Here is a 15336-nt window from a genome sequence, read left to right as displayed (position 1 = left end):
GTCTCTATTTTAACATAATAAGCTGTTTTAACATAATTATATATATATATAAAAATTTTATTATTTTCAATGGCAAAAATGTACCATAAATATTGCATAAATATTAATAAGTAATATCAAATTCTCTCAAAATACAAAATTAAAAAGAAAAAACTATTATTGAACAAAAATAAATTGCATTGGTTTTACTGGGATGGAGAAAGTTTCATTTTTAGGTGTCCGGTCACTTCTGACCGGGAAGAGAACAAGTGTGACTCGGAAACGAAGAGCACCTGATTAACATTGAGCCAGAGAATGTCTAATATGGGGAGAAGTTTCACTGGCAGTAAACTTCCGGGTTCTGAACTCGTTGCAGTTCCACTCTTGCTCCATATGAGGGCGCTCACAGGACGAGTGCAGTATGAATGCAGGTCTATGGAGCTATACCCCTAAAAATTCACTTTTCTCAGGATATAATTTTTTGTCTAGTAATTTGAATGTTGTTTTCGAAAGGAGATGCAAAGAAATTACAGATTACTGGGTGTTAGATTTTTTAGAGTCACTTATTCGCTTTAAAAAGTCTTTTAAAATGGCTATGACGTCATACACGTCTTTACGGCAATCCTTCAGTCACTTTGGTGCTTTCGCGATCTGCACTTTCTTTTCTCTCGAGGCATCGACAACACAGCTGACACAGGTAAATACACGTGCTAGAAGGGTTTTTGTTTTGTTGTTTTTAAAGACCACGCCGAAAATACTTTTGATGCCACGATGCCATCAAGCGGTATCTCTGGACGTAATCAGTCCTTCACTGACCAATCAAAGTCCATTAGCAGAATGCTAGCGTGTTATGGGCAACCACAACTCAACCTGTAAGAAATCGAAAGGACATAAGTACTTGTTCATTCAACTTTGGACCTATAACCCATGTTGAACTTGCAAAATCTACATTCAAATCTGAGATTTCTGAACGGAAATTGGGTGAAAGAGACAAATTTAGCCGTCTAGCCCCATAGACTCCCATTCATTTTGCACTCGGATGATCGCCCCCCAGTGGAACTCTGGTGGAACTACAACCAAAATTCGATACAATAGGGCTTAATAGGGAGTGGCCAGGCTTTCCTTAGATGGCTTTGATTGAGCTCATTTTTTTGTACATTTGGATACCTGTATTTACTTCCTGTTTTCGGTTGAAGTCCACAGTAGTCGATTGTCGAGTGCGCGTGTGCGATCATTGTTAAATTACCATTGCCTAGTTACCAATGATCGCGAGCACACTCGACAATCGACTACTGTGACTTTGACCGAAAACAGGAAGTAAATACAGGTATCCAAATGTACAAAAAAATGAGCTCAATCAAAGAACACAAAACACAACCCGGGATTGATGCCGGTTGGGGACCTACTAACATTGCCGGGATCAGTCCCGGAACGCGCGCTGTGTGAACAAACGCCATAATCAATGCCGTGTCGTAATGATGACACTGGCTGAAGTGAAGTGAAAGCAGGCTAATGAAACGGTACATAATGCGCTAGTTTATGATCGAATCAGAGAAAAAAATGTACAAGCATGGTTCCTCCAGAGAGAAATCACAGCACATAAGCAAACTATTGACGCTGCTGAGACATTACATGTCACATCGATGTCACGTGTCTTTACGGGATTTTTACGGGTTGTGTGTGAACGCACTCTCTGATTCCGGAAAATCACTGGCAGTGAAAAAGAACCAAAATAAAAAAAATTCGGGTCAAATCCCAGGTCGCTTTATCTGTGTATTTTCCGGAATCTCTGTGTGAAAGGGCCTATAGATTACACAGCTTCTTTCGAGGATGCAACATGAATCAGTTCCCGCCCTGATTGTAAAGCCCTACCATGATTGGTTGTAGCGAGAACGTGCTACGATTGGTCAGCTCAATGTGGCCGTTGTCTGATTAGCTTGAGTAAACGGTGGGTGGAGTCCGCTTATTTGTGGATTTGTCTGCACGTCCAGGCAAGAAGTGTTTAAAGGTTAACTAAACCCCTGGTCAGAGCCTGACTCCACCCACTGGCAATATTTGAAAAATGCTGGAAAAGTGGGCAGAGCCCAGCGGAGGGGGGCGTGCACCTGAGACGCATCTCTCTGTAAGGAACAGTGATGCACAGGTCAATTTAGAAACAACCCGCACCCGACCAACTTTTTCAACTAACCCACCCGCAACTCGGACCGCAAAAAAAGAAAGAAAATATTGTACCCGACCCGCTTCCTGACCCGCATTTTTTAAAAGTATTAATTGCTCATCGTAGAATCATTGGGCCATAGACGTGTAACACAAATGTGTAAATAGCATCGCAAGAAGTGCACATGACAAAGCCAGCACTTTGGTCATCATCTTTCATTATTTTGGCAAATGTCTCCCACACTTTGCACTTTCTATTTGTGTATTTGTGGAGCTTCCACTCCCCAGTCTTTACCTTTTCTCTTGCCGCCTCAATCTCTACAGACTGAGCTTGTGCGTCATCTTCGTGCCAGTTATTCAGCCAATAAAAAGTGTAGGCCTATGTATTTCATAGAAAATTTTGTCTAGTACTATATAAATTACAAAAGTTTAATTGGCATCTTTATTTCAAACGACCCGACCGACCGTGACCCGAATATCATTAAAAATATTTTTGGATGACTCGTAACCGCGGGTGACGTTAGGCACCCGCTCATCTTGGATCAACCCGCGCATCACTGGTAGGCAAGGGCGTGGTTAGCTGGTACCCTCTGACGTCAGAGGGTGCCGTACCACAACTTCCAATAGGAAAATGCAACTGCAGTAGCCACCTGAAGAGGGCAGCACTGAGACGTTTTTATACCATATATTGTAGAATTAAAGGGGTCATGACATGAGAAACCAAATTTGCCTTGATGTTTTGGTATATAAGTGATCTATGTACTATTAAAACTTCCTGCAAGTTTCATAGCTTAAGATGTCCTCCCCATTATAAACAAACCATTTATTTAATCAAGCTCTAAATACAGCTCGTTCTGGATCCATGGTATGAAGTGACGTCACGGTACGAAGTGACGTACCAGACCATTGCATATGACCGCCTCCAGCGCAAGACAACTACGCCTCATTTCGCATCATCGCATCATCGCATGCGTTGTCGTGCAGCGAGTGGGTCTGTTTACAAGATGACTGTGATGTCTCGCAGATGTGCTTATGTGTTTTATGCAGTTTATTTGCAGCATATGCACCGCGCCAAAGCTTAATTTAAGCGGTGAGTGAGATGAGTGTGACAGGGCATATTACTGAAAGAACGAGCAGAGAGAGAGCGAGCCCCGGCCGCGCGCGCGCGCCTTAAATCCGTCTTAAATTAAATCCTCTCTCTCTCTCCCTCCCTCGCGCATATGAATCAAAATCAATTGAGAATTTACACGATGGTAAAAGATTGGAAGACCGAAGTTTCACGTGGTGGAGCATTGTGTAGTCTACATGTGATACAAAATGATTAACGTTAATAATTTATGCATAAGCAGCACTGACCTTAGCCAATCATAACAGTATAGGCGTTAACACTGAAGTTTTAAAGGGGAAACACCCCAAAACAGACTGTTTGAATCAGAGGTGAGAAACAGGGTGGGAAAATGTCATAAATCACTACATTTTTTTATTTATTTTTTTGTACAAAAAACTATAGTAATACTATAATTGCACCTAAGGGAACATGATAAAACAAAACAAAAAACCATGTCATGACCCCTTTAAAACAATTTAAACCCAAATGTCAAAAAATGTACTCTAATCAATGAACAGCATTTATGAAGCTCCATTCTTAATGACCATTAACTAAAAAAAGTTGTTTTATTGTTTAGTTACCCTTTAAAAATCCACAGATGCTCGAGGGGATTTACAAATGCACAAGTGATTCACAAATGTGTGCAGCGATTTACAAATGCACAGAAAGCGGTTCACAAATAAATGGCAGGCAGAATTGTGTTTATGACATAAAACATATTTGTAAATATTTTTTTATATTTTCAAATCTCATTTTATTTATTTGTGATTTTTTTTTGAAACTCTTTACATTTATTTGTGGATATTAATATATTTATTAGTGAATTTGATACATTTTTGTGAATATCTTTACGTTTGTTTTTGAATCTCAATCTATTTATTTGGAATAATGCAGAGTTGGCAACCCTGTGATTAATTACCGGGGCTCCGCCCTGAGGATGGCCAGATTGCCTGAGAGTGCTAAATCAACCTGTTCTGAATTATTAAGAGCATTCAAATAACGCTGGCATCAGTGCAGCTGATTTAGAGTTAAGCGGTAGAGCAGTTGAACAGTGTGGATCTTAGCAGAAGTGCTGCTGGGTTTTTGAAAGAGACTCTTGATTTCTGTCTAGTCTTGGATGATTGCTCTTCATGGCTGTGAGGGAGATTTGTGTGTGGAAAGGGCTCATTTTAGCCCTTTTACTCTTTGCTGTTGATGGACAGAAAAGGCCGTAAGTACCATGGGCTTGGATGAGAACAGAAGCGCCCTAATGTTTAATCTAATGCAGTTTTAAATATTGCAAAATGAAGCACCAGAGCTTTAACCATGTTAAAAGTTAATTAAGCCTAGTACTTTGTGGCCCTCTTGTGGGGGAATGGTGTTCTTAAACCCTTGTTTTTATGTCTTGTAAGTCATTGTTGAAAAGTTTCTTCCTCATCAAAAGGGTCTTGTTCACTTTTTTTATTAATATTTTTAACCATGGCAGTCCAGTGTTTCCAATTAATTTTTTTTCTGCATGTTAAAGGTTTGTCTCACCCAGACAACCAATCCCACGTACTTAAACATTTGGTGTTCTAACGTCCTATTCAACCTAGAGCTGCATGGTTAATTGTTAAAGAGATTGTGATCTCGATTCAAGTGTCTTCTTAAATGAAATCTGCCATTTAAGAAGGCGGTTTATTAAACCATTGGCAATCAAACAGAACGTAAAATCCGTGTTGGTTCTGAGTCAGAGGGCAGTTTTCATGTATAGGTATGAAATTGTTGCTTCAAATGATTGTTTTGACTGTACACCACTAGTTGGTGACAAATGAATGTTAAAATATGTCATTGAATCTTTGAAGATATTCATTCAGTAATGAAACAAGCAAAGTATTTATGAATCATTTTATTAAACTTGCACTATAATTAACGTTGTTAGAACTTCTATTAAGTAACATGTTATTTGTTCAGAACCGTGACTCTTCCTGGAACAAAAACAGTTTATCCAGAATCATGCAGCTCTAATACCACTCCAACCCTCTTCTCCTGATGGAGATGATCTCTTTTGGGCTATTTTTGATGCACAGAACTGGCAACCCTGTAGCAGCCACTTTCTGTGACCGTTCAACCAACATGTAAATGTTCTGACCTCTTTCCATTTGATCCCTAAACTTCATGAGTTTACACAGGTTATTCATGGTGACGTTCCCTGCAGTGATTGAAACTGGATCTGATGCCAAATTGTGTGCAAGTCTTCTGAAACCCCAAGAGAGTCTCACAATGAAAGTTTCTCTGCTTGATGATGAAAACGGGATGACTCAACTTGTGCAGCATGTTTCTTCAAAGCCATTTCACCGCTGCTTTTGTTTCAAGGTCTGTCATTAGATGCAATTATCTTGTTTTTGTTATACCATCTGGTTTGTTAACCAAGTTTCTCTACAGGCTCCTCGAGTAGATGGAGATTCTGTGCAGACGCTGAAGGTAGAAGTTCAAGGGAAGGTCTTCAGAGCGACTGAAGATAGGAAAGTCATGTTCAGACGTTATCTGCCTTTGACCTTCATCCAAACAGACAAACCCATCTACAATCCAGGACAAACAGGTGAGCTGTGAATGATCCTTAGTTGAATATTAGCGGTGTAGAAAGTCAATACACAAGTTCTGATCGTCTTCAAGTGCATTATGCAATAAATGTTTATAACTTTTTTTGCAGTGAATTTCAGAGTTGTCACCATGAATGCCAAATTTGTGCCTCTTGATCAGATGGTAAGGTCTGGCCATGAACAAATTGCAAATTTATTGCTGGTTATGTTTGTACGCAGTTGCGCTTTTCTTCAATGACTTTGCTGCATAAATGTTTATGCTTTTAAATGCCTAATATTCCTGTCGTTGTCTTTCAGTACAATCTGGTGGTGGTGGAGGTAAGAATTTGCTCTAGTGCAAGTATTTGAATGGAGCCAACACAGCTTTTTGTACTTTTGCTTTGTTTGCAGTTTTTCTCTTAGCGGGTTACTGTTTTAATAGGACAATCAGAAGAACCGGATTGGTCAGTGGACAAATATTTCCTCAACGGACTGGATATTGCAGCTTTCTCATGAGCTAAACCCAGAGGCTCAGATGGGGATGTACACACTAAAGGCTTTTATTGGCGACCAAATGGTCTCCCACGTTTTTGAGGTGAAAAAATACGGTAAGTCTGTGTATATAATGTGCAACAGTTCAATGACATACCTGGGGTCTTAATCTAAAGCATTTTGTTTCTGGTTTAGTTTTACCCAAGTTTGACGTGACCGTAAACACACCACAGATGTACAGCGTTGCAGATGTGGGACTGAAAGTTGAGGCTTGTGCCAAGTGAGGTTTTTCTTTCTTTTTTTGTTTCCACCACCTTGTCTTGTGGTTTGTCACTACTTGATCTTGTTCCTTGTGACCTTTCCCAGATACACATATGGCCAACCTGTACCTGGTCAAGCCTTGGTGGAAGTATGTCGTGATCCCTTTCCATACGGCATTGTTCCTGACTTGACTCTGCGGTGCCTGAAACAAACCGCAGAGGTGTGACTCCTGTCTTACATTGAGGGTTTTTCTTCTGTTTGTGCTTGACTTTAATGTGACACTTTGTTCTGCTACCAGATGAATGTCACAGGCTGTGCCTCCCTTACCGTTGATACATCAGTGTTTTTCAACACCAAATTTGAAAATAATATGAAAGATACTTTTCTTGTAAATGTGAACATCACTGAGGAGGGAACAGGTGAGCTATTCACTGATATGAACCAACGGCACATGTATAGAGAGTTTACTTGTTAGTTCGGTGCATTTGTTTATTTTTCCCCAGATGTATTGATGTCAAAATCTGCAACTGTGTCCATTACGTTTGAAGTTGGCAAGGTCACGTTTGTGGACATCCCCGATAATTTTGAGCCTGGATCAATGATTAATGGAAAGGCAAGAAAGTTTATCACTTGTGGCAAAAGCCTTCACATTGGTTCCCTTTCCTAACCTTTATCATTCCCAACAGATCTCAGTGTCTCGTTTTGATGGTACTCCAATCGCAAACAAAGTGGTTTATCTCCTGGGTGGTAACAGCTGGCCCAACAAACTGCTGCAGAATCTGACCACAAACCAGAACGGACTGGCCACGTTCTCTCTCAACACTGCTAATCTTCCTAAAGCTGCTCTCAATCTGGTGGTATGATTTGCTCTTTGTATCTTGTGAAATTCATTCTCTAAATCTTTTAAATGAAACCGATTTCATTGTGGTTCCCCAGGCAAGTGCAACTCCAGCAGTTGTTAATCGTTACAAATCACCATACTTCACTACAGATACAAGGGTTGTTCAGCTTCTCAATCCTGATTCTCCAAACAACCCATCTAGTGAACTGACTATAGTGAAGCTCGAGCAGCCGCTCAAATGTGGTGCTGTGTTTCCAGTGACCGTGAAGTATACTTTTGTTGGAGAGTCTGGCGACTACAGTGTTGACATCCTCTATATGGTGAGTGGATATCTGCTTTTATCAATTCCTTTGGCCTGTTTGTCCAGCACATTTTATGCACCCGTTTGTCTTTGTCAGGTCTTGTCCAAAGGAGTGATCGTCCTCGATGGATTTCAGACGGTCAAAGCGAGGCCTTGTGATGCGGTAACGAGCGGCTCTGTGTCGTTCCAGCTGTCTGTCAGTGTCGATATGGCTCCAGTAGTGCAGATTCTGGTCTACTGCGTTCTACCCAGTGAGAATGTTGTTGTTGGTAGTGCGTCGTTTGACACAGAAACGTGTCTCCAAAACAAAGTATGTGGTACACTAGCCTCTTTAGGCTTCAAGTGAGGAATGGTGACGTGTCCTACAGTGTGTTGGTCCTTGTTCCAGGTGTCTCTACAGTTTTCTCCTGCTATGGCTGTTCCTGCTGAGGGAAATGTTCTGACTGTCTCTGCTCAAGCAGGATCTCTGTGTGGGATCAGTGCTGTAGATCAGAGCATCCGGATCATGGAGCCAGGAAGACGTCTGAGTGCTAAAATGGTATCAATGTGCAGTTGATTAAAATTCTTGTTGGTCTTGCTTACCATTCCAGGTTCAACTTGAGAATTTATTAATACTGATGGATTAATTGGACAAACCTATGCTATTATGCGGCTGTTATGATTATAGCTTTTTTTTTTAAACCGTAAATTAACACTAATATTATAAACTGACCATAAATGCATTAAGGTTTGGCATTTTTGTTAAACACTTTTTCAGAAACGTGACAAACACTGTTTTATGGTCATAGGTGTTTGACTTGCTCCCAGTGCGCTTGCTATCAGGTTACCCATCCAGTGTTCAGGATGAACCAGAGTGTCTAGGTTTTCGACCCCGTCCAGGTCTTCGTATGAATCCTCCCTACCCTGCTCCTACAAATCAAGCCTACACCACCTTCAAGGTAGAAAACCATTCGTGACCATATAGTTACTGAATAATACAGTCGTTGTCTTTAAATCTGTCTTGTTTTGGCTTGTGACTATGCCAGAGCCTGGGGATGAAGATCTCAACAAATCTCCCTGTACGAGCCCCTCCGTGCCCACTGTATCCCAGATTACCAGAAAGTAGGTCTATGCAGATCGGGAATTCTTTCAGTGAAAAATTCTGCTTGAGTTAGGAAAGGTTGTTTCATGTTTTTTGTGGATCAGCAAATTCTGATGTTTTAATACTACATTTTTTTTATTTTAAAGTGGGGCCGTTATGGGCCTTGTTTATTCTGCAGACACTAAGAAAGTTCAAAGTAAGGTGTAAAATCGCTTGTCTCTCCAGTGAATTTTCGTGGTCGTCCTGGGCCCATGGCTATGGCTGAAAGGGCTCCTCCTGAAATGGCTTCTCCTGAAATGGTTCCTCCCAAAGAGGAAGAGTCACCTCCAGCTCTTTCTGCTTCTGAAGTAACCATCAGGACTTACTTTCCAGAAACATGGCTCTGGCAGCTTTCTCAAGTGGGGTTAGTGAGCACAGTGTTATTCCTTCTAAAGCTATTTGCCTACAGTTTTTACTTCTCCTTTTCCCCTTATTTCTCTCTTGTGCTATCCTTCAGAGACACTGGATCCACACAAATTCCCCTCACTGTTCCTGACACCATCACCACATGGGAGACGGAGGCATTCTGCCTGTCTTCCGAAGGTTTTGGTCTGGCTCCTCCTGCTCTGCTGACGGTCTTCCAGCCCTTCTTCCTTGAGCTCTCCCTGCCGTACTCCATCGTCCGTGGGGAGTCTTTTGATCTGAAGGCCACGGTCTTCAGCTATCTGTCCAAGTGCATCATGGTCTGCCATGGTTTCTTTATATAATGGATTTTTATAAAGAAGGTCATGTGTCTTTGCTCCATGTGCTCTATTTCATTGGCAGGTTAAAGTAACTCCAGATTCATCCACGGCCTTCACTCTTAAACCATATACTGATCCGTATTCATCTTGTCTTTGTGCAAATGGGAGAAAGACCTTTAAATGGGTTCTCTTAGCTTCTGTTCTCGGTCAGTTTTGGACCTCGTGTCTCTAAATTAGGAGTATATATTAGGAGTTGCTCACTTCCTATCTGTCACTGCAGGAACAGTCAATGTGACTTTCAGTGCTTCGGCTGAATCATCCCGTAGTCGATGTGGCACTGAGGTCGTGACTGTGCCGACGAGAGGACGCATTGACATAGTCACTCGAAGTCTACTTGTCCTGGTAAGTGTCAACAAACCTTCTGGAGTCTGGTCATGAAGTTCATACTGCTTTACTGATGTGGTGTTTTATTGCTTCTATAGCCTGAAGGAGTTGAAAGGACTAACACCCAGAGTTGGTTACTGTGTCCAAAGGGTTTGTTTGCACTCAATGATTCCCCAATACTTTCTCCATGTACAGCCAAACATTAGCCTAGCGCTCAATACAAATCCATTTTCGGTCTGTAGGAAAAGTTCTTTCTGAAGACGTGACCCTGACGTTTCCAAAAAATGTGGTTCAAGGATCAGCTAGATGCTCTGTTTCAGTCCTTGGTAAAGTATTTTATTAAATAGAAATTGACAGGTAATATTTAGGAGAACTTTTACTGGAACTTTTTAACTTATTTTTTGGTGTGGGTTTTATGCTTGACCTCTTGTAGGGGACATAATGGGTCGTGCACTAAAGAACCTGGATAGGTTATTAAAGATGCCATATGGCTGTGGAGAACAAAATATGATTGTTCTTGCTCCCAATATTTACATCCTACTGTACCTGGAAGTCACGGGGCAACTCACCGCAGCAATCCGAGAGACGGCCACAGGCTTCCTAAAGAGCGGTATGGAAAATCCACTTATGTAGGAGACTAAATTAAGAGTTTAGTCCTTCTCTTCACATTGGAGTGTGCCAGACTGTTTAACTCCCTGACCAATTTGCATGTGGCTTTTGACCCAATCAGGATACCAAAGACAACTGAACTACAGACACACTGATGGTTCATACAGCACATTTGGTAATGATGAATCTAATACATGGTGAGTTTCTCACGGTTTTACTGTTGTGTATAATCTTCGGCACCAGCTTTTTGTAAGTTCAGTTTGTGATCTCTTCTCCACGGCCAGGTTGACTGCCTTTGTCATGAGGTCTTTTGGTCTTGCAAGGCAATTTATCTTCATTGATCCACATGTCCTGCAGAGTGCAAAGGATTGGTTGATCAGCAAGCAGGGATCAGACGGCTGTTTCATTCAGCAGGGAACTCTGCACCACATCGACATGAAGGTGCACTATATGTTTCTTAAACTATGCTCTAATCAATTGACTTGTGAGTGAGGCTGTTCTTTTAAATCAGTCTGTGGGTGTGTTTTAGGGTGGAGTTGGTGATGGCGTGACCATGACTGCCTACATTGTTGCATCGCTACTTGAACTAGGCGTCCCCGTCACAGTAAGAACATCAGTAGTTATATGAGCTCCTTGCAGGTGACCTTTTCTAGATGTTGTCTGATATCTGCTTTGCTTTCAGGATCCCATCATTACCAACGCTCTGTCATGTTTGAGGCCTGCCATTGGGGACCTGGCAAACACTTACACCACGGCTCTGCTGGCCTACACCTTTAGTCTGGCGGGAGAGACCACCACTCGATCACAGCTTTTAACTTCCTTGGACAACTATGCCATTTCTGATGGTGAGATATACCAGTCTCTTGATGGTTCATCAGGGTCTTTTGGCATTAACTTGTCCCCTCCATCTCATCTTAAGGCAATAAGGTCCATTGGTCTCAGACGACATCTGGTGATACTCTGGCGGTGGAGATCAGCTCTTACGTGCTTCTAGCAGTTCTCGCTGTTCAGCCTTTCACAGCGGCTAATCTGGGCTATGCTAACCGCATTGTCAACTGGCTCGTGACCCAGCAGAATCCCTATGGAGGCTTCTCCTCCACCCAGGTGCCTCTGACTACCAAACATGAGCACAATCATGAGTGGAGTTTTTAATCTAGTGGTTGTGTTTTAGGACACTGTGGTGGCTCTTCATGCCCTGTCTGTGTACGCTGCTCAAGTGTTCAGCTTGGATGGCTCCAGCACTGTTACAGTACAGTCCTCAGGAGGAGACTCGTATAGCTTCAAAGTGAATCGGGACAATAGGCTGCTGTATCAGGAGAAGCGGCTGAATAATGTTCCTGGCAAATATAGTGTTAAAGCGTCAGGATCCTCTTGTGTGTCTGTGCAGGTCTGTATTTTCACCCCCACTTTGTTTCTTTTCTGCACATTCTTATCCCACTGTGTTTTTTTTTTTTTTTTGCTCTGCACTCATACCGTAGGTTTCGTGTTTCTACAACATCCCAACACCTGTTAAAGTCTCAAAAACACTGAGTGTTGAAGCAAAGGTGACTGGAGACTGCCGACCGCTTGAAGCCAATCTCATATTGACCTTCACGGTGATGTAAGAACCTTTCACTTTGTGTCCTGAAACCAGCTCATGTTATTGACCCTTAAAAAAGGAAGCTGTGTTCTTGATCCTGTTGACTAAACCTCTGTTTTCCCATCACCCTCATTCAGGTTCAATGGTGTAAAAGCAAGCACTAACATGGTTATCGTGGACATTAAGCTCCTGTCAGGCTTCAAGGCAGATACGTCACTGGTTCGTATGCGTTTTAAGGAGATTTAGAAGGTCCCAGGATGCTTGAAGCTCCTTCAGTTGTAATTCTGTATGTAAATGTCTCTTCCTCTCAGCTTGGTTCTTCACCCCAATCGTTTGCCCCGCTAGTGGAGCGCGTTGACTCTGAAGATGATCATGTTCTAGTGTATCTGAAAGAGGTGAGACTGTACACTGGGTATATTTCTAGATGCCATATCATGTTCGGTGTATGTGCTGCTTTTCATCCTTTCTGTCTCGCAGGTTCTCAAAGGTGTCCCCATGAGTTACACTCTACAGCTGAAACGGGTTCTTAAAGTGAACAATCTCAAGCCAGCGGTCATAAATGTTTATGACTACTATCAGACAAGTAAGCTTTCATCCTAATCATGCTTTGCTCTGGCTGAATTCCCAGTTCATTTTCATGTTCCTCTCTCAGGTGATTCGTTCGAGACCACCTATACGTGTCCCTGTCCATGATTTGATTCAGTACTGGTTGTAGGACACATGCCTTAAATAAACTGCTTTTTTACAATCGGTTCTCTTTGCCTCCTTTTCTTGCTAATCTGTGACATTTGTTTGAAGCAGGAAGTTTGTGTTCATGAGTTATTTGTGCTGTGACTTCAAATCCTTACACGACTGTAGTTCACTGAGGCCATGACTCAACTTTTTTTTGCAGCCAGTTTTACTCTAAGAACCAAAAAGCAATAAACAGACAATTGTGTAATGTAGACAAGTCATTATTCAATGAGCCACTCAGTGAAGCGGTTTTAATTTGACTATAAATCTATTGTTATTTTAGATTTTCATTTGATCCACGGTCAGTCTTCATTATGGAAGATTATGTCCTGGTTCTTACTAACGTTCACTTTAAGCTTCCCTTTTCAAATACCAGTATCTCCTCCACGTCCAGCTTCTTGCTCAATTGGCTGGTGCTCATTCGCTCTTACTTGTTTGCACTGTTACAAGTACTTTTGTATATTCTCATTTTTATTAAGTGAGATGTTAGCAATATGGAGTGCTAACACTTGCAATTTCGTTCAAACTGGAGGCCAGAGTCTGCTTTTAGGAAATCCGATTATGGACTTATTCACTACAGCTGAATAACCTGCAGGCACAGATATTTTGATTAAACATGAAGACAATAAGCACGATTGCAACTATCTCTATTCAAACAATCTTGGGTATTTTTCAAGAATGATGTACATCTGTAATTAGGATGGCCCCAAATAGTTTACTAACACTTAGGCGACAAGGTTTAGTCAACCAATGTTAGTCGTAGAAAAAAAAACTGAAAGTGGCAAAATCGCAGGCTGTAGCCTAATGGACAAATCGTAACTGCAAGAAATATAATCACCCATCATGAAATCACCTCAAATATGTCTTATCACTTGAAGCATGTAAGAAGTATCTATCGAAAAGCTTGTTTTTACATTATAACAAATTCCAATGGAAAATATTCTGATTATATAATCCATATGAAACGTGCACGGAAGGCAGATCCACTAGCTAGGCTACTGGGGAGATTAAGTTGGCAGCATTTACTTGATCTTTGCAGCTGAAAACACAAAACATTACCTATTAATTTTTAGACAGTATTTGTTTTTATTTCATAACGCATTCATAATCTCTACTTTTAACTTGTATGCTGATCAGCCTATATACATTTTATAAAGGCAATTAAAGGGGCATTAATGATTTATGGATGAAAAGTGTGATTAGTCGACTAATGGCTTAAATGAATGACAGACTGGGCTACTAAAATTTTTAGTCGAAGGCAGACCTTGGCCCTATCTATAATGCAACACTAATTTTATAACAAACAGAAAAAGAGCTATACTCTGATACAGGCAGTGTTATGCAGCAACATGGAACCACAGAAGCCAGTTATTTCAAACATGACTGACGTGTGATTTTGGACGTGTGACCTCACTCGTACGAATTTGTACGATTTGTCTAAACCCACGTGATGGGTAGGTTTAGGGGCGGGGTCAGGGGTAGGTCATTCGTACAAATTCATACGAATTGGGCAACTCGTAAAATAATTATGAGAGGTCGTAGGAATTCGTACGAATTAGCCACCTCGTAAAATTCGTACGAATTGCTGTGAGATCGGGCTGAAATTTCTCTTTTCTTTTACTGAAAAATATGCATAGTCCGCTGTTGCTATAGTAACTGTGGTGGTGGTGATGGCGCAATGGATAAGACACATGCCTTAGGTGTTAGAGACCCGGGTTCGAATCCACTGTGAGACACCAATGTGTCCCTGACCAAGACACTTAACCCCTAATTGCTCCAGAGGAGTGCGACCTCTGACATATATAGCAATTGTAAGTCGCTTTGGATAAAAGCGTCAGCTAAATGAATAAATGTAAATGAGCTACACTTTTACGTGCATCTGATTGACATACATCATGTGATCTTATTTCACAGTTGTTGCTCATGTTGAGGTTATTTCAGCTTTGTACAAAGTTTGCTTCGTACGTTTAGTGCGTTAAGCTGGGAGTGTTAAAAATAGACGCTGCCATATCTGCCGTAATGGAAATAAAGCAAGCTCTGTAACAAAAGTGTTCAATGGGGTTGCCAAGTTAAACACCAACCAAGTAGTCCTAGCGCAGCCGCTCAGACCTATTCCGTTTAAGCTCAAACAGCAACATTACACACTAACTAAAGTTAGAAAAGTGAAATTATAATCAACCACCCCTTTAGCTGTAGAAGCAAAGGCCTGTATGTTTGCATATTTTAATAAATATGATAGCTTTTTGTTAAAATGTCTTTAGTGAAAAATGAAAATGTTGAGAGAATTATGAAAAATAATGTCAATATTAATGGGCTGTTGATTTTATATCCAATAAAGGGGGGGGGGGGGGGGGGTCATGTAGGCTATCAGGATTACTAGGGTTGTTTCAAGTATTACACAACCAGATTCCTTGGCAATGATGGTGCGGTTGTGTGTGGCTTGCCGTCAGACTCGTGGTCTAGGCCCTATAGTTTGTTTGCTTTACTCTGATGATATTCGTATATAACAAATAACTCTTTAAAGTTTGCAACCTAGTGCAAACAATCTGT

At 41.2% G+C, this 15336-nt stretch overlaps 1 protein-coding gene across 1 annotated transcript; it reads left to right on the top strand.

Moving 5' to 3' along the window:
• Positions 1-4177: 4177 nt before the first annotated feature.
• On the top strand, positions 4178-12804 carry LOC143711066 (pregnancy zone protein-like). Its single transcript, XM_077202351.1, has 34 exons — positions 4178-4454; positions 5395-5578; positions 5648-5804; positions 5916-5968; positions 6103-6123; positions 6227-6392; positions 6472-6556; positions 6643-6757; positions 6836-6956; positions 7041-7150; positions 7224-7394; positions 7474-7698; positions 7777-7989; positions 8068-8217; positions 8468-8617; positions 8705-8780; positions 8986-9163; positions 9257-9482; positions 9565-9688; positions 9763-9884; positions 9965-10016; positions 10109-10192; positions 10300-10476; positions 10597-10672; positions 10760-10916; positions 11005-11079; positions 11158-11320; positions 11395-11579; positions 11647-11862; positions 11954-12075; positions 12192-12273; positions 12366-12449; positions 12532-12637; positions 12707-12804. The coding sequence occupies exons 1-34, from the start codon at positions 4375-4377 to the stop codon at positions 12745-12747; spliced, it is 4347 nt and encodes a 1448-aa protein (XP_077058466.1). The 5' UTR covers positions 4178-4374; the 3' UTR covers positions 12748-12804.
• The last annotated feature ends 2532 nt before the right edge of the window (positions 12805-15336 follow it).

Source organism: Siphateles boraxobius, unplaced genomic scaffold (assembly GCF_051911475.1).
Source record: "Siphateles boraxobius isolate OS27281-9 unplaced genomic scaffold, OSU_SipBor_1 49, whole genome shotgun sequence".
NCBI classification, from domain to species: Eukaryota; Metazoa; Chordata; class Actinopteri; order Cypriniformes; family Leuciscidae; genus Siphateles; species Siphateles boraxobius.
The sequence above is the reverse complement of the archived record's forward strand: the minus strand, read 5'-3'. Positions and strand labels throughout refer to the sequence as shown.